General features: G+C 42.7%; 1 protein-coding gene across 9 annotated transcripts in view; it reads right to left on the bottom strand.

Annotated features, from left to right (window-relative positions):
- Positions 1–367: 367 nt before the first annotated feature.
- Positions 368–24,255, bottom strand: part of LOC123769484 (RNA-binding protein 25) — a 72,838-nt gene continuing 48,950 nt past the window's right edge. For all 9 annotated transcript variants that reach the window (XM_045760617.2, XM_045760616.2, XM_069308786.1 and 6 more), the window contains 9 exons: positions 23,079–23,199; positions 18,092–18,258; positions 16,971–17,121; positions 16,307–16,541; positions 16,002–16,130; positions 14,928–14,990; positions 14,642–14,775; positions 7,709–7,855; positions 368–2,236 (listed from right to left, as the gene is read on the bottom strand). In XM_045760617.2, coding sequence (XP_045616573.1) covers positions 2,141–2,236; positions 7,709–7,855; positions 14,642–14,775; positions 14,928–14,990; positions 16,002–16,130; positions 16,307–16,541; positions 16,971–17,121; positions 18,092–18,258; positions 23,079–23,199 — 1,243 coding nt within the window. In that variant the 3' untranslated portion in view covers positions 368–2,140. The remainder of the gene's footprint in view (positions 2,237–7,708; positions 7,856–14,641; positions 14,776–14,927; positions 14,991–16,001; positions 16,131–16,306; positions 16,542–16,970; positions 17,122–18,091; positions 18,259–23,078; positions 23,200–24,255) is intronic.

The raw sequence follows: 24,255 nt of genomic DNA, 5'->3' as shown, positions 1-24,255 counted from the left end.
TACCTAATGCCTCCAAAAAACATGTAGTGTGATCTGCTTTCCTCGTTGTAGAGGATAGGAAGTTCATTAGGCTTATTGAGGCCCACCTAGGTCAGTGACTATTTTTTTCCAAGTGTCCATCAATGCCAAAGTTCTCACGTTATTTCCTGTACCCTTTCAACTGCTGTCTTACTCAGTCCTGTTGAGCATTTTCATATTTAGCAGCTTTAGATACACAGTGCATTGTCCAATCTGGTAAATATTTAATGCACAACTTTCTTGGTTATTCATCATTTTCAAGAATTTATGAAAAACTGTAACAAAAGACAGCCATATGGACGTGAACCATTCCAACTTTTCCAAAATTAAGGTTAACAAAAAACTAATGTGAAAATCTGGATTTATTTACAATCACAGGGGTGATCCACTCTCACACATTAAACATGCAGACCTGATTTTTTTTTTAAGTTTTGCACCTTGATGATCTGTTTACATAGCTGACATCACATGTAATTACAACCACCTGATGAGCTGTTTAGCATGTTGACACACATACTATTCAACTCAAACATATTTTGAGTAATTAGCCAGACGTCAGAGAATCATGAAATATTAAGAAAAAATAAATGGATCATAGCAAGTTATAATAAAAAATATTTAATTAGAAAATATTCTCTAACTTAGGGTTAAAAAAAATAGGAATAAATACAATAGTGGAAAACAGGTACTGTTGGCACATGCCCTATCTCTTGGGAATAATCAAAACCCTTAACATGGTTACATTTTATAGGTCCTGTTTTGTGTGCGTGTTCTGTGTGTGCGTGTGTTCTGTGTTTGAGTGAGCTTATGAATACGTGTGGTGGTGTGTGTACTTGCAATGTTCAGTAACTATTGTTTTGAAACAACTTATTGAATTAGATTATTTTCTCGCGTCCAATACATTTCTTCTATTCATATGTTAAAAATAAAAAAAAAGAGTTCCTTCTAGCATCCATGTGGCTCAACTGGGTCTCATTTCCATCCATATTCCTGTAAAAACATCTCATTATCAGTTCCCTTGAGAATTTTTGGTTCTTAAGTCTCCTTGACTCAGTTCCCTCATATACACTCACAGTTCAATCCCCAAAGTTCTGGTGTGCTAACATGTGGGTGTATATGCACTTGTTTACGTGTGTGTTCGCATACGAGAAAGCGAGCGAGCGAGCAAGCGAGCAAGCGAGCATGCCTGCCTGCCTGTGTGCGTGCGTGTGCGTGTGTGTGTGTACAAGATCAGGACTAACCAATACAAATTATAGTCTAGAAAGCTGTATTTTATTTTCCTTCACAAAATAATAAATTTATGTTCCCACTAGACAATGCTGTAAGCATTTTACTAGTTTCCACATATATATGTAGGCCTTTTAGGTTCCCAATAGCCCTGTGCAAAAATGCAAGATTTCCTCTAATCCAAGATAAAATAATTTGAGGTTCCCACTCACACATGATGTAGGAATGCATACTTACACAAGTCTCAATGTCTTTCTTGTCTTGATGTTGAGCAGCATGTGCTAGTATTTTTTCCATCTGCCTTAACACTGCTACATTTTACCACCCAAAATGGAATGGGTAAAGATCTGAATGTGAAAGTTTGAATACACTGTACACGAGTATTAGATCACTGTGATATAATACCAATCTTTGCTAGTGCATCTAGCAAGTCAACTCATCATTAACAAAAACCATTGAAGTATTAAAGTATATACTTTTAAAGCCACAGAAAATCTCTCCCATAAATAAATAATGTTGAAAAAATCCTAAATCAACATTCAAATTATATTGAAGTCTTAAGGTAAATTGGAAGCCGAATTCCAGTTTTAAATATCTTATCAAAAGAGGAGCTTTGCAGGAGCTTAATGTCTCACTTCATGGTCGTAACTTCACCAAATTTTACTCCATATTGATTATACCTTGATAACTTTAGTCAACAGTTTTGTGCTTCTCTTACCAAGAAACTTTCAACAGAAGCAAACATGGTCTTGAAAGATTTCATAACTATATAACAAATATTTACATTATAAGAACAGAGTACCCTGAATGACAAAAAATAATTCTCACTATTATCAGAACCCAGAATGATATTTACGTGGGCCTTTTCTTCATAACAATAGCCAGCCACGTTATATTATGACTTGACCGCACCCAATTTCTTAGCTTCTATCTCGTATATTAGTAACCGCCACATCTTCACTACAAAAACTTCTGCTTCATCGTCAAGCACCTGAAAAAGTATAATCATATTTTAATCTTTCTTCTGTACAAGTATTTTAAAGAAAATATGAACACAGTACACTCTTGCTTGAATGGAACCGGTTTCTCCAGCAAGCCAAATGCAATTAAATACTTTCACTGGTTTGTTGACTTGGATTCCACCAGTAAATATCACAAAAGCTCCAATCCACTGTTTGGGGGACAAACTTTGTAATAAACATATGAAAAATATATCAAAATATGCTAAAAATGCATATTACAATTACAGATTACCCTTGTGTCTTATTCTAAAAAAAAAAAAAAATAGGAGCATATCTCCAATTCTCCAGAAATAAAACACAAAGTTTTGCATTGTGACTAATCATTTGGACTGTTTAGAAAAAAAATTAGATTTTTGGTCTTCATTTTGAGCTTGATGTGGTTTTCATGTACCTGCTACAAAGCTATGAGAACAAGGTATAGGGGCTGGGCTGTAGGAATACTTGGGCACGATGAAAAACTGTCAACATTCAGCATGTCAAAGGTTTAAATTTAAGACTTGATCTATGCAGCTCTATGTGCAACAATAACAAAATTAGATTATTTGTATATTCAAACTGCATTGTTTAATGTTACTTATGTATGTGTGAAGATGCAAAAGGATATGTTCTAGAATTTACAGTAAAATGCTCAAAACAATTTGGTGATAAATGGCAAATATAACAGACTTCAATACAATGGAACTTCATTTGCTGCAAAATGATTTGATACAAGCCTCTCCAATCGAGTTAAGAACACTGAAAATGTGGATTCTCTCAATAACCAACCTGTCCTCTTACAAATTACGTCGCTTTTCGCTCGATGAAAGGTCAAATGAAAGGCCGTAATTTGAAAATGAAAATATACTTTGGAATTTTTTTCAGAAACAGCAAGTTGATTCTAAATAGCTGGGAGACCCAAAAATATTCGAATTTAATGAAAATTACTTATAAATATTATACAAATCTCAAATTATTTGGCAACAGCATCATGAAAATTTCATCCCAATATGTTAAGAAATGGATTTTATGTGAATATTTATAATAATAAAAAAAAGCTCTGATTATAATGTGAACAGCTCCTGTTATCTGGAACTGAAGGATAATGCAATGATAAAGGGATGCAAGCACCTGTCCAATACACACAAAGAAGATTAGTACTAAGGAGGGTCCACAAATTGGATATGCAGCTAGTGCCTTTCTGGCATTACTGAATAATACCTGTGCATAACAACAAATAATAATGAGTATGTTATTATGCTGTGTTTTTTATCATATAAATACATTGTCCAATGCCAATATCAGTTAGATTCACCTTCCCAACAATTTGTTGGGAAGGTGGTGGTGGTTATCTTGAGATGATTTCGGGGCTTAGCGTCCCCATGGCCTGGTCCTCAACCAGGCCTCCTTTTTGTTACACCCCCCCCCTTCCCCAGGAAGCAGCCCATAGCAGCTGTCTAACTCCCAGGTACCTATTTACTGCTAGGTAACAGGACCATTAGAGTGAAAGAAGCATTTTGCCCATTTGTCACCACCTCCACCGGGGTTGGAACCCGGAACCTGAGGACTACGAATCCAAAGTGCTGTCCACCCACCCAAATTTTTTTTTCCTTTGTTTATAATTGGATTTTGGTGTAGCTTCTACATCTTGGGTAATGCATACCTGTCACTACGTAAGTGAAGGGTGAACGAAATTGGACAACAAGTTGCAGGTGGCAGAAATTGACCTTTTTTTTTTGACAAAAAACTTAGATTTCAAACACTCCGTCACTTTAGGTTGAGTTGAAGAATGGGGACCAGATGCGGGCCTTATCACTTGTTTAAAGTATACTTATTATCCTTATTAGCCCATTATCCTTATCTCTATACAGTACAGGTGTACTTTTTTTTATTATTTTTCTTGACTTTATTTCCAACACATATTTTGACCTACAACTTTCACATATTCAAATACGAATGCCAAACAATATTTATTAAAACTTACAAGGTATGACAAATTCAAACTACTACAACACACAGAAATCACAATAGTGTGATGCATCAAATGAACAAATCCACAAGTCGTGACGAGGGTTTGAACCTATGTCCGAGAGGATCCCAGAGGCTGCCTAAATCAACAGAGCTACGACATGGTTAAAAGAATTGCAACCGGGAAATCATATGTCAGGATGATTTCTCGGTTGCAATTCTTTTAACCATGTCATAGCTCAGTCAATTCAGGTAGCAACTGGGATCCTCTCGGACGTAGGTTTGAACCTTCATCGCGGCCCTTGTGGATTTGTTCATCGAACTACTATATTTATTGCCGAGAAGTTTACCTTCATTTTTCTCCGTGAACAGGATTTTCAACTTTGAGACAAGCTGTTAAATTCAGTTTCTGAGCATAATTCTCACCATTTTTACATATTATGTGCAAAGTTCTTAGTTCTAAGGTTTTTTCAATTGTGTTTATTCATAAACCTATATCTTTGGGAGTTATACATTTTTTGCATCTAAATTTTGCGCATATTTTGAAGGACAAAGTGACTATTTTGATAAACAATTTTTTTACAGTACCTATACTTTCAATACTCTCAAACTCAATTCTAAATTGAGGAAGTAAGTAATTATCAAAAGAAGGCACCAAACCGGGAAGGCTATGTCTAAATTGAGGAAAATGAACATTATATGCCATTCTGAGTCCATAACGAATAAAATAAAAATAGACGAAATATTAAATTCGTCAGCTGAATTTGAAATGGTAAAATTTTTAATTTTTTTAAATAATTTTTTTCCCTGTTCATGTTATGATACTGAACCATTATTAAAAATTGGAGAATTTACCATGTAGATTATGCAAATAAAGTTTGAGTGTGTTTGAGGAAGGTTCTGAAATCAGTCTCCCGGCCCCTGGAAGGATAGGAGTTCAGTTCAGAAATCAGTCTCCAGAGCTTCCTGTTCTCTTGAGGTTATCTTGAGATGATAAAGCTTATCCTATCGATGCCCTCCTATCTCTTGTAGGATAGGAGGGCAGGAAGTTCTTTTAAGTTTTCAAAACATTATAAAACCGTTAATTGAAAGTTTCTTCTCCTAACCTAACAGTCTAAGCAAGAGGACCCACTACAGAAAACAGGACAGCACGCCACTTTGTGAGCAGATTCCATTTTCATTTACTGTACGTCCTTTCTGTGGAGAGTTCCTTCGGCTACCCGGAGCTATACTGGACTGATGTGTGTGTATATATTAGACCGTGGCAACAGTCAATTGATGGAGTTGTTGGCCTACTGGGGACCACGTGCCAGAACCTGACCCCTTCAGAGGCACGAGGAGCAATGGCCTATAGACACCCTCATGTAGTTAGAAGCAGTCTGTCTTACACCTAACAGGTCAGGCACCCAGAAAGGAAGAGATCACAAAACAAACTACAGCTGGTGTAGTTATGTAGACATGGGTTTACAATTAAAAATTGCAAACCAAAAGCCAAACAAGCAAGCAGAACTTCCCAATCAGAAAACAAGCAAAGTTGTACTGCCGTGCTGCTGTCTGCGCAGCTCCCCCTCTCCCCGGGAAAATAAAGGGGAAAGCAAGCCAGCAGACTTCCCACGCTGGCTACCAAACCCCATTTCTGAGGCTGTTGTGCCGGCTGGCAGTCCATCGACTCTGGCTCCAATCCTTGAGCAGTGTTGTGCCTTGTGGTGGTGTGCGAGCCAGGTGAAATTCCAAAAGTAATGGGGCTGCATGCGCCTAGAGTCACCTTCCCTAGGTGCCCCTGTGCAGTTTCCCTGTAAGTACTGAACTTGCAGTTTGGGGGTTACCTTCAACAAACTGTTCAAGGACTGCCTCCACAGGGTTCTTTTACTGCTTGGTGATTGACTGCCCTTGGGGTCAGCTGGGGTTTTTCCTACCACTGTTTGGCCTTGGGTAGAAGATAATGCACGGGCGCAAGGTACTGTGCAGCTACCTTATAATATGCATAACAGCCGGTTCTGTTCCTCCTGGAGACGTGCTTTAGTGGGGGTGTTTATTTTCTTTTCTTTTCTTTTGCTTGGGGGATTGCCTGATGTGGCTGTAGGACCACTTCCCCATTGGGGCTCACTGGTCCAATGGATGCATCTTCTGAGTCCCATTTCGCTTCATGCGAGTTTGAAGGTTGCTCTGTCCCCTTGTCTCAGGGTGACACTCACTGTTTTTGCCTCTGCCATGCTGCCAGTTGGGTCAATGACACCTTTGACCCGGAGTCCTGCAAGTGGTGCTCTTTGCTTGTACTCCAGTTCACCCAGTCCACTGCTATTGATATTCAGGTGCAGGCAGCTTTAGCATTGCATGTGAGGTTCAGGGTGCTGCAATGCACTAGGTTGGTTGCTTTTCCAGATGCCTCATGGTTACCTCGTTAATGTTCCTGGCCCTTCTAGAGCATGTGTAGCCTTGAGTCACAGGTTGCAGCCAGTTGTCTCGCCTTCGTGTTGAGGAGCTAGTGGCGGCCACCTCTTGGGCGAGTCCTTCTTTTACCTTTATTTTTCGTTAGGTAGCTCCGGGGAGCCGAAGGGACTCGCCAAAGAAAACCAGTGTTGAATGTAATGAAACGCCATTTTCTGACGAGATTTGGAGGCTCCCCAGCATCCTTCCTTCCCATTTTTTTTTTTTTTTTAAATATATTCAGCCTCTGAACTGGGATTGGGTAGCTGGGGTGGGAAATATGGGGCTCCCCATTCCCCCTCCCAGGGAGGGGGGGAGCTGTGCAGACAGCAGCACGGTGGCTGTGATGACATTATGCTTGCTTGTTTGTTTTCTGATAAGAGTTTTCTGCCTGCTCATTCAGCTTTTGGTTTGCCATTTTTAACCAGCTGTAGTTTGTTTTGAGATTCCTACCTTTCTGGGTCCTAGACCTGGTAGATGGCAGACAGACTGCTTCCAACTACATGGGAGGCATCTATAGGCCATTGCTCCTCGTGCCTCTCTGGGGAGGCCAGGTTCTGGCTCGTGGTCCCCGGTAAGCTAAGAACTCCATTGATTGACTGTTGCCAAGGTACATATATACACATCAATCTGGTACAGCTCCGGGGAGTCTTCGGGTCTCACCCAGAAAATGGCATTTCATTACATTCAACACTTTTTTTTTTTAGCCTGAGTACGCATACGAGCGAAAAGCAACAATTTGTAAGAGGATGGGTTGCAATAACAATTACGGTATCAGTAAAACATTTGTTTCAAAGGACATGGTGTATATGAGAACTAAGGAATGAAGTATAAAAATAGTTAAATGCAATATCAGAAGACACATCAAAAGCATGAGATCACAAAAATAACAAAGTGGACCTGGAAAATAATAGAATAGCTTTTCTGCCATCAGTCTACTGATGTAGACTGATCAAGAGGAAAGAAAGGATACTAAACCTTTCAAGAAGACACAATAAAGGCATCAACAGACTCCCATGCAAACCCCATTCACTGAATAGTGAAAAGTGTTAATGAATTGAGTGGCTTACCATTTGAACGTCATTTAGTAGAGACTGAGGTTCAGAGCCAACAAGGACCTTAGAACAAATGAAATCTACCAAGGTTGGCTCCGGCTCTCCGATATATTCAATGATCTTCTTGTTTATCCAAGGCCGGATTCTCTTCTCCATCAGTACCTGCAATATTAATTCTAGCATTATGCACAACAGAATAGCACTAGTTAAGCTACAATACTGAAAGTGAAAATAATAATATACAATACATTACACACACACACGCGCTTCTTCAAAGATGTGTTCCTTAAAAAAGACTTTCAAAAGAAACCTGCAGTGTACTGTTTTTTGTTCAAGGGCCTTCAGTATGAAGTATGACGCACTTCAGGTCAAGAAATTTATTGCAAAACTAGGTATGTACAGATTCTAGATAATGTGGGAATAATGGGTGTGTGACTGTGTCTTTATATGGCAGTGGAACAGGCAAACGGAAAGTGAAGTTGGTGCAAGAGCGCGGTGTTGGGGGCGCTGGAGCAGAGCGTGGTGTCGGGGGCACTGGAGCAGAGCGCGGTGTCGGGGGCACTGGAGCAGAGCGCAGTGTCAGGGGCGCTGGAGCAGAGCGCAGTGTCAGGGGTGCCAGAGCAAAGCGCGGTCTCTGGCAAAGGGAAACAAACAAAACAAGGACCCAAAACCTGTATTACAAATGGGGCACCTGTAAAGATGGGATATCAGGATAAACAAATTTAACATGTAAGTACAATCAACCAAGAAAGTGCAGAAACCTCCTTAGTACGGGTAAATGTACCAAAAGCTGTAAATTCTTTCACCCAGTAATTTGCAAGAACTCTTTAGACAGGAAAGAATGCTTCAATATGGAATGTCCAGCTTTTCATACAAGAGTTACCAGGCGAATAAAACCGAGACCGCCACTATGAAATCAGCCACAAATCGACCAGGATAATTTTTTAGCAAGGGAAAGAGGAGAAGAATGGCTAAAAATGTCCAGACCCTACCACCATCTCAGTCAAATGCTAGAGAGGACGCAAACACAGTGGCCTCCCTACCAGAGCCTCAGATATTACCACCAAGTAATGCATCCAGCACTTCCACAAACACTATAACATCATTTATATTTGCCAACATCCAGGGTATAAAAACACACAAATCTAACAAAGTTCCTTTTATAGATGGCCTCCTACATAAGCAAATGCAGTGTTTGCAACCCTAACGGAAACCCACGCAAAAGACTACCATAATGGTGAAATATGTATCTCGGAGTACAATCTTTTCAGATGTGACAGGAAACAGACTATAGGGTGGGATCAAAATGTACATCAAAGACACATTCATCTGCACTGAGCTGCTAAACACCACAAACAATATGGTTGAAGTGCTGATAATCAAATTAGAGATCCTAAATGTAGTTATTGTCCTTGTATACATGTCACTGGTGGCAAATCATCAGCAGTTTAAAGAGCAACTAATGAAAATAGAACACTGCTTAGAAAACCTCACAAATCCAGCCACAAACTTCATCCTGCTTGGGGACTTCAACCTACGGCACCTGAAATGAAAGTACCTATCTTGAGATTTTGCGGTTAAATCGAGATGATTTCGGGGCTTAGTGTTCCCGCGGCCCGGTTCTCGGCCAGGCCTCCACTTCTAGGAAGCAGCCCGTGACAGCTGACTATCTCCCAAGTACCTATTTACTGCTAGGTAACAGGGGCATCAGGGTGAAAGAAACTGTTCATTGTTTCTCGCCGGCGCCCGGGATCAAACCCGGGACCACAGGATCACGCGTCCAGTGTTCAATCCGCTCAGCCTAGCTAATACAGTTATATCAGAAAGAATACCAAGAAGTAGTCTAAATAAACAGGCAAATGCAAATGACTTGCTATGGATATGTGACAGATTTGCCTTAAACTAGCAAATTAGTTGAACCAACCAGAAGAGAGCATGTTAGATCACAACCAGTCCCGAGCCCCAGGGTAGGAGAATTCAGCAAATTCAATTTCATTAATAAACGAATTAATTGGGAGCAAATAAACCAAGACCTCACAGAAATAAGTCCGTGCGTCCAAGGACACAGAAGTCGTGGCGCGCAAATAACAGCAGAGCAGCAACCGGACACAAAACATGAAGCACACCCTGCCTAACCAACCAAGCATCAACAACCCAGAGACCCCTCCGGAAAGCAGCAGTCTCATTCTTTGCCAGAAAAGAAGAAGGCTGCAGACGAACAAACCGATCACCTGGACCGAAGGAGCACAAACCTCTGTGCCAGAGGAGAGCATGAAGCTCATCTATCCGACTCCCAGAGGCCAATGCCAACAGGAAAAGAGCTTTCGAAAAACAATCCGGAACCGAAGGGGCCACAACAAATCGAGTTGAAGAAAGAAAAGAGAGCACTATCCAATGACCAGGATGGCTCAGGCGACGCATGAGCAGGCTGGAGGTGAAACAACGTCTGAGACAGCTTGCGAAACGGCGCAGACGTGACATCAATATCGAAAGCAAGCCGAAGTGGCTCCGCCAGCGCCGCACGATACGAGGCGACAGTGTTGGGCATAAGGAGACTGTCCTGGAACAACCAAGAGAGAGAGGACAACACCACCCTAACAGAAAGCGAAGTACAACGACGAAGATGTAAGAACCGGAAGGACCACCAGGAAACTTCATACTGCCGCCGAGATGAACCCCGCAGATGGGACATTAATAAGGAAGCCACCTGATCACGATAGAGATGATGATAAACTTGAGTCAAAAATCCTATATGCGACGACTCGAGAAGATCGAACCATCCACGTGACGTACCGGTCCGGTCTGCTAGAAGAGGCCAAGCCGCGGAAAAACCTCTGGGTTTGGACACCAAGCAAGCAGCGCATGAAACCACGGTTGGGATGGCCACCAAGGGGCCAAGAGAACAACTCTCCCTTGGTAAGTCTCCAAGCGAGTCAGGACCTGGAGCAACAGCTGAACCGGGGGAAAGAGGTACAGGAACCCCCACCTCGACCAGTTCTGCCAAAAGGCGTTGACCCCAACTGCCTCGCAGTCGGGAAAGGGCGCCACATACAGGGGAAGGCACCCCGACCACGCCGACACGAAGAGGTCCACCTCGGGGCGTCCGAACGTCTAGAAAAGCCAACGGAAGGAGTCGGCGTCGTCCGTTCATTCCGTGGAGAGAGGAACAAAATGTGACAGGGTGTCGGCCAATACGTTGGACACTCCCCGCACGTGAACTGCCAAGAGAGCCAAACCCCGAGAACTCAGCAGACAAGTCACCGGAAGAGCCAAGGACCCCCCCCCCCCCCCGGTTCAGACAATGAACCACCAGGGAGCAGTCCGCAGGGAGCCAGATCGTCGACCCGCAGGCGACTCGAATCCTCCAAAGAGCCAACCACACCACTGCGAACTCCCACTGGGGAGACAGGACACCACGAGCGTAGCTCTCATCCTGTAACTACACTTAGGTAATTACAGTGCTGTGGGCTCGATGGATGGAAGGACCCCACCGTCCCTGGCCGGCCTAGTGAGCACTGGTCACAAAGCCCCAGCCGAGAGATGACGCATCCATGAACACATCGAGCGAGGGCTCTGGTAGGCACCAAGGCACCACACCCCAAAAAACCCAAAGAGGAAGCCGGCAACGCAGTAACAGACGCAAAACCCCCGGGGTCTGAACCCAGTGATCATAAGAGAGGCGGAAGGGACGTCCCCGAAGGAACCAGAACAGCCAACGAAGCCAAACCCGACCCAGCGGGTAGACCAACATCGCGAAGTTCAGGCTCCCGCACAGACCCTCGAGCAACCGCCGAGTGACCCGGGAGCCCCCCCCCCCCCCCCCAGAAACAGGCACATGCGGGACCGCAGCCGCAGAAGAGACTCCGGAGGAAGAGACAAGGAAGCGGTCCGAGAGTCGCACACAAGGCCCAGCCAGATCCGAACCTGGAAGGGAACCAGATGGGACTTCTTCCAGTTCACCAAGAACCGGAACCCCGGCGAGCAGAGAAAGAACCAGATCCCTGGCCAGCAGACTGGCTGGGAGCCCAAACCAGCCAGTCATCGAGGTAGGCCAACACTCGAACACCTAACAGACGCAGACGCTTGTGTAATTTACACAGATTTCGCAAAAGGCATCGACAAATGTGACCATGGTGTTATTGCACACAAAATGCGTGCAAAAGGAATTACCAGAAAAATAGGAAGATGGATCTACAATTTTCTGACTAATATAACTAAATGTATAATAGTCAACAAAATAAAATCCGAACCAACAACCGTGAAGAGCTCAGTCCCCCAGGGTACTGTGCTTGCTCCAGTACTTTTTCTCAACCTTGTATTAGACATAATAAAGGACAGAATCAATAGTACTGTATCATCCTTTGCAGATGACACTAGGATTTTTATGAGAGTAGACAATATAGAGCAACACAGCGAACCTCCAATCAGATGTAAATCAGGTCTTGCAATGGGCTACAGAAAATTATATGGTATTTAATGAAGGTAAGTTCCAGCTTTTGTGCTACGGAAAAATTAAAATATAAAAGCAGAAACCACATACAAAATGCAGCCAAATCATAACATAGAACGAAAAAGCAATGTAAAGGATTTGGGAGTACTCATGTCGGAAGACCTTACCTTTGAAGAACACAATAAAGTATCCGTCACAATGGCAAGAAAAATGACAGGTTGGATAATAACTTTTCAAACTAGAAATACTATTCCAATGATGATACTCTTCAAGATGCTAGTGCTCTCTAGAGTGGAATACTGCTGCACAATGACAGCCTCTTTCAAAACTGGAGAAATTGCTGATCTGGAGAGCATGCAGAGATCCTTTACTGCTAGAATCTACTCAGTAAAACATCTAAACTATTGGGACTGACTGAAATGCCTAAATCTGTATTCTCTTCAGCACAGACGGGAGAGATACATAATAATTTACATGTGTGAAAATGGTAGAGAGGCTGGTCCCAAACTTGCACACAGATAACACCACTTGAGACAAGAAGGCATGGCAGGATGTGCAGAATACCCCCGTTGAAAAGCAAAAAAGCAGAGGTGCAATAGGTACTCTGAGAGTACCCTTCCACTACACATAAGTGGCATAACTGGCCTCAACCCCCCCCCCCCTCACAGTGTTCAAGAGAGAACTCGACACGCACCTCCAAAGGATACCTGATCAACCAGGCTGTGACTCGTTCATCAGGCTGCGAGCAGCCACATCCAATAGCCTGGTTGACGACCGTGCAGCGGGGATGCTAAGCCCCGAAAACACCTCAGGTATGTTGAGTGAAGTGAAAATATATGCCTCTATACATTACTGCATTCAGAAAATCAACCTTTCTAAACTATTTTATCTTAAATAAAAATAGACAAACAAATAGATTTTCTAAATACTGGAGCAATAATTAATAGCAAAATCTGAATCACGCTTAATAAATGAGTGTGTTTGGGGGTGATAAAAAATGTGGCGATGAGCAAAAAACCTGTTAAAATGTGGGCTATCATACCATCTTATCTTTAGGTTACCTTGAGATGATTTCTGGGCTTATCCCCGCAGCCCGGTTCTTGACCTGGCCTCTTTTTTGTTACACACCCCCCAGGAAGCAGCCCGTATTAGCTGTAAACTCTCAGGTATCTATTTACTGCTATGTAACAGGGACATCAGGGTGAAAAACATTTTGCCCATTCGTCTCCGCCTTCACCGGGGATCGAACCCGGAACCTCCGGACTACGAATCCGAAGCGCTGTCCACCCAGCTGTCAGGCGCCCATATTTACACAATAATTTTGCAAAATGTATGTTTACAACTACATTTGGGGTTTACTTTAAGTGCCTTTGTGATTATGTCACAAAGGCACTGAAAGGGTAGATTACTGAAAGTACCTTACCCTTATGTACCTATGAGGCACCCTTTCAGTACCTCATCAGGAGGTACTGAAAGTACACCAGATTGCAGATGCAGTATACATGCTACATCCAACAGCCTGGCTGACCAGTCCAGTATCAAGGAGGCCTGGTCGAGGACCAGGCCATAGGGACGCTAAGCCCAGAAACCATTTCAAGGTAAGGTAAATAAATTTTGCAAAATCATTTTATAAATGTGGTTACAGGAGCCTGTCGTCCGAGCGGACAGCACGCTGGACTTGTGATCCTGTGGTGCAGGGTTCGATCCCAGGCGCCGGTGAGAAACAATGGGCAGAGTTTCTTTCACCCTATGCCCCTGTTACCTAGCAGTAAAATAGGTGCCTGGGTGTTAGTCAGCTGTCATGGGCTGCTTCCTGGGGGTGGAGGCCTGGTCGAGGACCGGGCCGCGGGGACACTAAAAAGCCCCGAAATCATCTCAAGATAACCTCAAGATGGTGTGTGTAGGCCATAAATGGTTTTTCATCTCTTTTTAAATATGCATACCATCCTCAGATGTTTTATCCATGGTGGTACCATGATCCAGTACAAAAGTTGAAAGAGAATCTTTCTGCTCTAAAGCTGTTTAGACCTTGGTTATATAGTTCATTCTTTTCCACAATACCAGTAAAATATGTTTGCGTCTCAACTCTCTGCAATGTTAGTGTGACCAGTCAGTAATGTTTTGCCATTACTTTACATCACTTTTGAAGTGGAGCTATGTCAGTAGCTTTCAAGATCTACATCATGTTACAAGTGTTGGTCAACCACGATGTTCTACATCAGGCTGTGGCTGCCCACAGCCTGACGTACGACTCGCAGCCTGGTTGATCAGTGTTTCAGTTTCACGCCAATATTGCACAATAAGTCTTTATCAAGATATTTCAGCCATACTATACATTTTTGCTTAAACGTGTTTAAGTCTCGTGTCAATTCAATGAAAAGTTAGACACATTGAGAGAAAAACGAAAGAACAAATGTGCCAAAACCCCAAGATATCCCCTACTGGTAACACCTAATTCCCCTTGAATGTGCCTTGATCTTACAGTACTCGGTACTCACATTATCAACAAGGGTCGAGTCGATGGGGTATGCAAAGAGTTCTTCCTTACTGGTCGGGATCTTATCAATCATACTCTTGATATGTTTACGCTTCTCTTCTCCGCCACCCTTCTCTTTGCTTCCCTTATCCTTGCCTTTAGTAACAAAAAAAGAAGTATGTTATTTAACAAAAATAATTTTTTTTATATCATATGTGTCATGTTTCAAATCTTTTCAAGTTCCTATTTATGTCATTCACAAGTAATTTTCAACTTAGGGAAAAACACACTGATAAATATTTTATTACCTGGTTCTATAGAATTTCTTAGCAACTTCTGCAAGGGATCTTCCTTTGCACTCAAAGTTCGTTCTATAAAGGAAATTAGATTTTGAACATAAGAATGATATATACTGTAGAGGGCCTCATATGAGGCAGCTCCTATTTATATCCACTCAAACTCGTTCACATATATGCTTAACATGCACCTGAGACAACCCAGCAATCTTATGTCTTTTGTGTTACCTGCTAATTTATTCCATAAATCCGTTATCTTATTTCCACACCAGTATTAATACCGGTTATGTCCAATATATACATTAATGTACACTATATATTACAGGATGGCTGGTTCTGGACCTCTCAATGTATCTACATATTTGCTGTGTATACAAATACACTGACTATCACATTTTTTTTATACATGAAACATTTACAGTGATTCTGGTGTAATGATTTTATGCTGAATTCAAATCTGCAATCAAAATTTTTCTATCACCCACAGTTTTTTGGTGACAATCTTTTTGTAATTACAACATTCTGTTATTAAATTCATTGGAATTTTATCAATAATAGTATATACTATAGAGTTTTCCTTCTAATCACTACATAGTGTATTTTGCATCTATAGAAATAAGGGACTCAGCCACAGTTATGATAGCATCGTTGTGAGTGCATCATGACATGAACCACAATGTCTGCTCACTCAATTTCCCAAGCAAAATACAGGAAGTTATCAAAATTACCATTTAGTAATTTTGTTTTAATGTAAAATGTTGGTAATATATATGTAAATATATGATTTTTCAAAATTAACCCCTTGAATCACTAAAAAGCTTTGCAAGATACAAAAAACACTAATATGATAATACTGTACAGTATATTTGAGTTCAGCATGAAAAATAATATTTAAATCATATATTATTCTATTTGAGAAAAATATAAATTATTTTTTAAACCATTGTTATTTGTTAAATTTGTGGGCGTTTATTTATGCGAATGATAGAACAAATAATTCCACAAGAGAAAACTTCCACCCTCCCCTTAAGGTTTAATAAGCAATACAGATAGAAGAAAAAGTACATCATAAAAACTGATATTTACCTGGCAAAGGGAGTTTCTTCTTTTTTGATGGGATGTCATCGTCATCTTGGTTAAAAACATCTTTCACGTCATATTTCTTTCTCTTTGGTGGTTGAGGTGTAGTGTCCTCAGATGACAACATAAATGCATCTGAAAAAATCCAAACAGATTATTCCTGAAACTAGCATGACTATGTAAATGACAAAACATTAAAATGTACAAACAATGTAGAACTGACATCAGCTTCTCTGTAGGCTTTTCTTACAATTTAAAAGTAACCTCAAGGCATTTCACAAGTACATGTAACTACTGCCCTCCCAACATACCTCTGGATTGAGAGTTTTCCTCCATATCTGGCATAGGCTCAGGAGGGGCATCAGACATGTGTCCATCAGAGTCAGATTCTGATTCTGCTTCAGTGATGGGAAGTGGAGGCTGCTCTGGGATCTCTGGCAGTTCTGGCGGAGGCTCTGCTGGAACAGGAGCAGGTGGTGGGGGTTTTCGCTCTGCAGGCTTAACCAGCAACTTGGGTTTGTACTGCTCCTCTCTCTCTGCACATGCCTGAAAATACAACACACATTTCAATGATACATTACTTTTATCCCATTTCCCACTTTTACTTACTTAGTTAGCATGGGCTGAAATAATGCCTAACATCAACAAAATATTTGTCCATGTTCCAAATTGTAGCCGTAGTGTTCTTTAACTAGCGGTTACCATTCATACATGTTACAAATTGGTTACAACCTAACATCATTACATCTAGGTAACTCATCTTCAAACATATTTTAGCACGAAAGTTCACTTTAAACCCATACAGTTAACTACTGACACTGGAGTAAAATTTTTAAGGTAACAAGTTTTATTCAAATTTAAAACAAAGCAAACTACATAAAAATATAAAGGCATTCAGCAAAATTGATAAAATACCAAAACAAACTTATAAATGAATTGAGCAAAATACAAATATCATAAAAATCTGCCACCAACCTTCTGAAAAGCTGCATCAGGATTGTCATGACCTTCAGCTAAGATTTTGGTTCTTAGTTCTTCTAGTTCCTCTTTTTCTTTGACACGATCTCGTGTATCCATCTCCTTCTCCTGCTCACGTTCCACCAACCTTCTTTGGAATGCATGTCCCCTAGTTTTGCAAAAAACAAACCAGTTAAAAGAGCAAATAATAGTTTTGCTAAAAGGTAATTTGGATAGTCTTCGAAACCTATCTTATCTCTGCGAAATCAGAAGCCCATTTGCAGGCGATGAGTCACAATAATGTGGCTGAAGTATGTTGACCAGACCACACACTAGACGGTGAAGGGACGACGACGTTTCGAGAATGGTCCAGGACGGACCGAAACATCGTCGTCCCTTCACCTTCTAGTGTGTGGTCTGGTCATCATCAGAAGCCCATATCCCATTATCACTACCTTAAATTTTTTATATATCTCTATTAAAATTTTTGGGTACGGAAGCTGATTAAATTACACAATATATATATATATACAGTATAGTGAGGGATATAGAGTGGAGTATGAGAGAAGCAGCAGCAGCAGGATGCGACATCCTGCATATCCACATCTACAGGGGCCTGAAAGCTGAGTAGACAGCGCTCTGGACTCTTAATTCTAGGGTCCAGGTTCAATCCCCGGTGATGACAGAACAAATGGACAGTTTCTTTCACCCTAATGCCCCTGTTACCTAGCAGTAAATAGGTACCTGGAAGTTAGACAGCTGTTATGAGCTGCTTCCTGGAGCCAGGGGACAAAAAAAATTAGTTAGTAGTAGTTAGTAACAGTTGATTGATTGACAGTCGAGAGGCGGGCCGAAAGAGCTGAGCTTAACCCCCATAAACACAACTAGGTGAATACAGAAGAGGAAAGACTAAAAAATGGATCACCTTTTCCCGTTTATGAAATTGGTTTAGTGTTTCTTTATTGTAGTTGTAGTACTATGGATTACATTCTTCTGGCAGTTTGCACAAAAAAACAAAACATATATTCTTACATAAACAATTAAATATGGCAAAGTAAACAATACCTAAATCTAGTGCTCATTAAATATTAAATATTTACAAAAATTTCACTCCACCTTGCAGGTGACAACATACTTACTTATAGTACTTAGGGTCGTCTCTTTCATCGTCATAATCTTCCAAAAACTCCTTTAATCTTTTGGCTTCCTTTTCTCTTTCTAGCTCTTTTAGTCTATCTTTTTCCTTCTCCCGGTCCAATTCCTTCTGTTTCTTGTGCTCGCGAGTCTCCCAATTTTTTAACCTTTCCTGTGAACATCAAATACGTTTGAACTAATCTAAGGCCTTCAGGAAAAATATATTCATTGACATTTACCAAAGTCACCATTTTAAAATGAAGTAAGCTGGTAATAATTTGCTAAGAATTAGTACAGTTAAATCAATAATACTTGCACAACTCACATAAGAGAGGGGTTCTCGGGGCTCAAGCAAAGAAACATTTTACATTAGCAGAAAATTAATAGAATAAAAATTAATAGAATAAAAAAAGCAGCGTTGAATGTAATGAAATGCCATCTTGTGGGTAACCCCCCGGAGGCTCCCTGGAGCTCATACTAGCTATATTAGTCTGGGGCTTCAGTCTTACGGAATTCGAGCCTACCGAGGATCACGAGCCAGAATCTGGTGCCCCTCAGAGAGGCGTAGAGAATATGGCCAATGAAACTCTTGTATGAAAGTATTCATGTCTGCCATCAACCGGGGTTAGACACCCAGAAAAGGCGGCGCCCCAAAACAGACCCCTCCTGGTAGAAAATTGCAACCTGAGACCAAACAAAGGCTATAAACTCCCAAGGAAAACAAGCTAAGTAACATGTCATCACACCACGTGCTACTCTTTCATGCCAACCTCCCTTCCCCTCCAGGAAAAGGAGGGGAGGTCGGGTCCCAGCCCACCGAAACGGCCGCTGGACCGTTAGTTCAGAGACTGAGAAATGAAAACAAAACTGCCGACCGGAGGGATTGGTGCCAGGGAGCCTCCGGGGCTCTACCCAGAAAGTGGAGTTTCATTACATTCAACGCTTGTTTTCTGTGTGAAGTCCTGTTGGCTCCCTGGAGCTAGCTACCCAAAAAGCAGGAAAATGAGGGACCTACACGGGAGGCAGCCGCACCGCATAACTCGTGGTGAAGACGAGACAACTGGCTGCAACCACCAATACAGGGCAACACAAGACCGCTGAGGACCTAGCACATTAACAAGATATCGGACAGCTAGGACCCTGTTCGAGCTCCAAAACGCCCCGTGCTTGAATGTCATCCCAAGACATATCCTCAAACACAGCAGCTAAAGCTGCCAACTTACGAACATCATGGGCGCGAGGGTAGACAGCAGGCTGGCTAGACCAAAGTAATGCCCCTTAATAACACGGCTGATGACCTGAGAGACCCGTGCCCAGGAACAGGGAATGAAGGATAGCGGGTCAGCCCACAGCACGTCCCTGGACACACAAGTCGAGGTGTCGAGGTACAAAGGTAAAGACATAAAGCCTCAACCAGACGCAACACATAATGCACCCCTGGTTTAACCAACCAAGCATCAATAACCCACAGACTCCTTCGAAAGCCCTTCATCTTATTCTTTGCCAGAAAAGAAGATGATGGGCTGCAAATGAACAAAACGTCTACACGGACCAAAAGAGAAGCCTCTCTGCCAGAGGAGAGCAAAAAGCCAAAACCAACAAAAATAAAGCTTTCTGAAGACAATCACAGACCGAACGGACCACCACAAACGTAGAAAGAGAAAAGAGAGCACCCGGGCCAAAGACCTGGTTGGCTCAGGCAGAGTGCAAGCAGGTCAGAAGTGGAAAAACACACGATAAAGCTCAATAAACGAAGTAGAGTGTACATCCACCCCGAACACAAGCTGGAGCGGCTCCACCAGCACCACAAGATAGAAGGAGACGGTATTCTGCATAAGATACCCATCCAGAAAAAGCTAAGAAAGAAAAAACAAAACAAGCTGATCCAAAACAGAAGACAATTTACGCAGGGAAAGGAAGAGGTGAAAAGACCAACAAGAGACTTCATGCTGTCACCGAGAGAAGACCTCAGGTGGGACACCATGAGAGAAGCCACCTGGTCACCATACAGATGGTGATACACCCGCATCAGAAACTCCAGACATGAAGAGCGGAAGAGTAGAGCGAACCAGCAAGGTACCTCACCGGCCCGATCTGCTGAAAGAGAGGGAGTCGCAGAGAAATGCCCTAGGTTCGAACACCGTGTAAGCAGCACCAGACATCAAGGCTGGGCAGGTCACCATGGGGCCAGAAGGGGAACCCTCCCCCGATAGGACTCAAGCCGAGCCAGAACCCGAAGCTACAGCTGAACCGGGGGAAAGAGGTACAGGTAACCCCACCCAGACCAGTCCTGCCAAAAAGCATTTACTGCAACAGTTCGCAGTCGGAGAAGCGTGCCAGACGCTGCAACCACACTTGACGCAAAAACGTCCATGTCCAGGGGCCCAAACGCCTGCAGGGCAGAGCCAACTGAATGAGTCAGCATCGATCGTCCATTCCGTGGACAGGGGAGTGAATCGCAACAAGCTATCCACTAGGACGTTGGACACACCTATGATATAAACTGCACAGAAAACTAAAACCTGAGAACTCAGCAGAAGAGCCACTCGAAGCGACCAACTCCAATAGGGCAAGGCCGCAGAGACCCTCCGCGGTGTAGGCAATGAACCACCGGAGTGCAGTCCGAATGGAGCCGAATCGTAAAGCCTCGAGGGAGACGGGATCCAACACAGCACAAACCACACCACCGTGAACCACCGCATGGTGGTGGTGTGAGCCTGATAGAAGGACGGAGCCCACCGCCCCTGCCCGGCCTGGTGAGCACACGTCACATAGCCCCAGCCGAGAGAGGAGGCATCCGTGAACACATTGAGGCAGGGCGCCAAGGCATCAAACCCTGAAAAGCCCATAGAGGAAGCTGGATATGCAACAAGGCCTCCCCCCCCCCCAGGAAAAGAACCCAGCTATCACGAGAGCGGCGGAAGGGATGGCAACAAAGAAATGCCGCAGCCAAACCTGACCCAGCGGCAGACGATCACAGTGAAGTTCAGACTTCCACACAGCTGCTCGAGCAGCCACCGATGGACTAGGGATCCCTCTCAGAAACAGCAGACGGTGTGACTGCAGCAGGAGAACGGTGCCTGAGAGATAGACAAGGACACAGTCCGGGGGGGAATCCCAGACAAGGCCCAGCCAAGTCCAAACCTGAGACAGAACCAACCAGGACATTCACCAACTACAGTACTAGGAACCCGAACTCGTCAAGCCGGAAAAGAACGAGAACCTGGCCAAGCAGAGCTGCCAACCAGACGGGCGCCCACACCAGCCAGCCATCGAGGCAGGCTGCCAACCAGAAAAATGTCGGAGCAGAGGATCGCAACCGATTAGTGAAAAAGGAACTTAACTCAAAATCTGGACCCAAAACAGAATCGGGTACACACAGAAATTACAATAGCTTGATATATCAAATGAACAAATCCACAAGGGCCGTGATGAGGGTTTGAACCTACGCACGGGATGTTCCCAGCCGCGCCTTAGTCAACTGTACCACGACAGGGTTAAAAGAATTGCAACCTGGAGTGCTAATGCCCTCACTAGAATCCCGAAGCTTCTCCGAAGCCCATTAGGGGTTTCACACAATTCCCCCATGCACCCGGGTTGTCAACCAAATGTTCTACCTCTACGCTCTTACTTCAATACACACAGAAATCACAATAACATTGTGTTAAAAGAACAATAGTCCTTTTAACCAAGTTGTGGCACAGTTGACAAAAGCGCAGCTGAGAACATCCAGTGTATAAGTTTGAACCCTCATTATGGCCCTTGTGGATTTGTTCATTTGATATATCACACTATTGTAATTTGTGTGTGTGTGTAGTGAAGTAAGGGCGTAGAGGTAGAATATTTGGTAGAACATCCATCCATCCAGTTCCCCCCCCACCATCCATCCAGTCCCCCTCCACCACCCATCCAGTCCCCCTCCACCACTCATCCAGTCTCCCCCCCCCCCACCATCCATCCATCCAGTCCCCCCTCCACCATCCATCCATCCATCCAGTCTCCCCCCCCCCCCACCATCCATCCATCCAGTCCCCTCACCATCCATCCTGTTGTCCTCCCAAATACGTACAATATTCAAGCGCGATTGTCACTAGGTGGGCGACACTGGTAAACTGAAGCACACCTCGCCCATGCCACCAGGAACCACGTGCTCTGTCGACCCATACGTGTATCAACAAAGTCAAAGGCAAGGCAAAGGTAACCCGATTCGAATTTTCCGAAAAAATTGAGTTTGTAACCCGAGAAATTTGTAAAGTTGGACATTCGCTACCAGAGGCTCCACTGTTTTTTCATACAAGAGCGTTTCATAGGCCATTGCTCCCTGTGCCTCTCTGAGAGGGACCAAGTTCTGGCTCGTGGTCCTCGGTAGGCTCGAACTCCGTAAGACTCAAGCCCCAGACTAATATAGCTAATATTACTACATTAGTTATACTGTACACTATTATATTATTAACGCTAATATAGCTAATATTAATAAGCCGACGGGACTCCCCATAGATAATTCTATTTAATCTCTTTCTACAACATTCATTATGAAACCCTAATTGTTTTTAGCTACAAACTTGTAACATTCCCAGTATGAAAAGTGAAACTAAGCAAATAGCAAAATAAAAGACATTGTGCACCACATGTGACACCTTCACTGTGGGAATTTGCCTTCTTGGAGAGGGCAACCTCATCTGGCACCTTCCTGAAGTTTACACCCTTTACACCCTCCCAATGATAAAGACCTCTGAAGGAGACATTTGCAGGTGCTGGCAAATTGTGTCAATAACTACAGAAGTGGAATACATGCCAACTGCCTGCACTTAAGAAACTGCCAGTGTGAAAAGAATAGTGCGCGCCTCAAGACACCTAGCAAGAGGGTAAAGGAGTAATGTGAGGAAAAGTACTGATCAACTTGCCAGTGGATGTGGGGAAAATGTGGCACTAGGTAGTTGTTTAAAAGCATGCTAAAGACCCCCACAAATAAAAAAGCAAAAATTTTTTTACCTGATACTGTAATTCTTTTTTGCGAACTTTTCTCTCCTGTTCTTTTCGTTCCTTGTCTTCTGCTTCTTCTTCCCTCTCTCGCAACACATCTCTTTCACTTTTGCGTAATGGTGATGGTGATCTGCAGATTAATTCATACAATAGTTTTTACATACTTAAAATTTTTTAGATTTAAAGTTAAGTATACTACTTCAGCCCCTCATTACCACCTTACATATAAAAATGAAAGTAACATTTACTGCCCAAGTCATTATAAATCAATACGATTGTCTGTTGCTACACAACTTGTTCTCTCACACTCCTACCAGCGTCACCACAGCTTTCCTCGTGGTGACACTTCACAGCAATCTCTATTCACTTCTCATTCAACATTTTCAGAGGCATGTCACACATTTAGTAATGCAAAAAATGTAACAAAGGATCCTTCTATAAAAGAAGTCATGAAATTTGGAGGTTACAACCATTAATAGCCAGATCATATGCTATCTTCACTAAAAGATTTCTTACAATTAAGTCATGGCTAATATAATTAGTCAAAGAATTCTTATTACCTTTATACAGTATTGTACTTGGCTTAGAGCAGGTAATTTTGATATTCAACATTGAAAAGACATGTAAACTGTAGGACTTTAGCAAAGATTTGAACAAACTGCACTGAGTCGACAAGTGCTCAAACTGGGTACATTCGGACCTTAGTTGATCGAGATAGGTACCCTCTTGCCGTTGTATCTCGGGAAATAAAGTGGTGTAATAAGCAAGGGAGGTGCAGCTGTTACAGGTACTACAGCAAACAGAATATAAAATGGCTACAGGTGGTATGAATTTAGGCTGGAATAATGAGCACAGCCTGCATTCAGAAAGTAGGAACAGGAAGTATTGTGGTAGTGAAGTTTCAATGTGGCACTGTGGTGTGGTGGCACTGTGGAGCTTACCTGGGTCTACAGGAAGCAAGAATTAGCTCTGGAGTCCTGCATTCAAGCCATTATTCATGGTTCTTTGGTAATTTTTTATAAATTAAGTTTGATTCAAGGTCAATCATGCTTGCCCTTGATGTTATGAATATTGGTATCTGTACCTTCCATGACTGAGCTTCAAGTGAATTCCATTTATTTACCACATGAACTGAAGGATTTTTTTTTTTTTTTTTTGCTTTCCATTGACTGATTTGTGTAAAAAG

The sequence above is a fragment of the Procambarus clarkii genome, chromosome 63 (genome assembly GCF_040958095.1).
Source record: "Procambarus clarkii isolate CNS0578487 chromosome 63, FALCON_Pclarkii_2.0, whole genome shotgun sequence".
Taxonomy (NCBI): Eukaryota; Metazoa; Arthropoda; class Malacostraca; order Decapoda; family Cambaridae; genus Procambarus; species Procambarus clarkii.
Note: the sequence above shows the minus strand (reverse complement) of the source record. Positions and strands in the feature narration are given on the sequence as shown.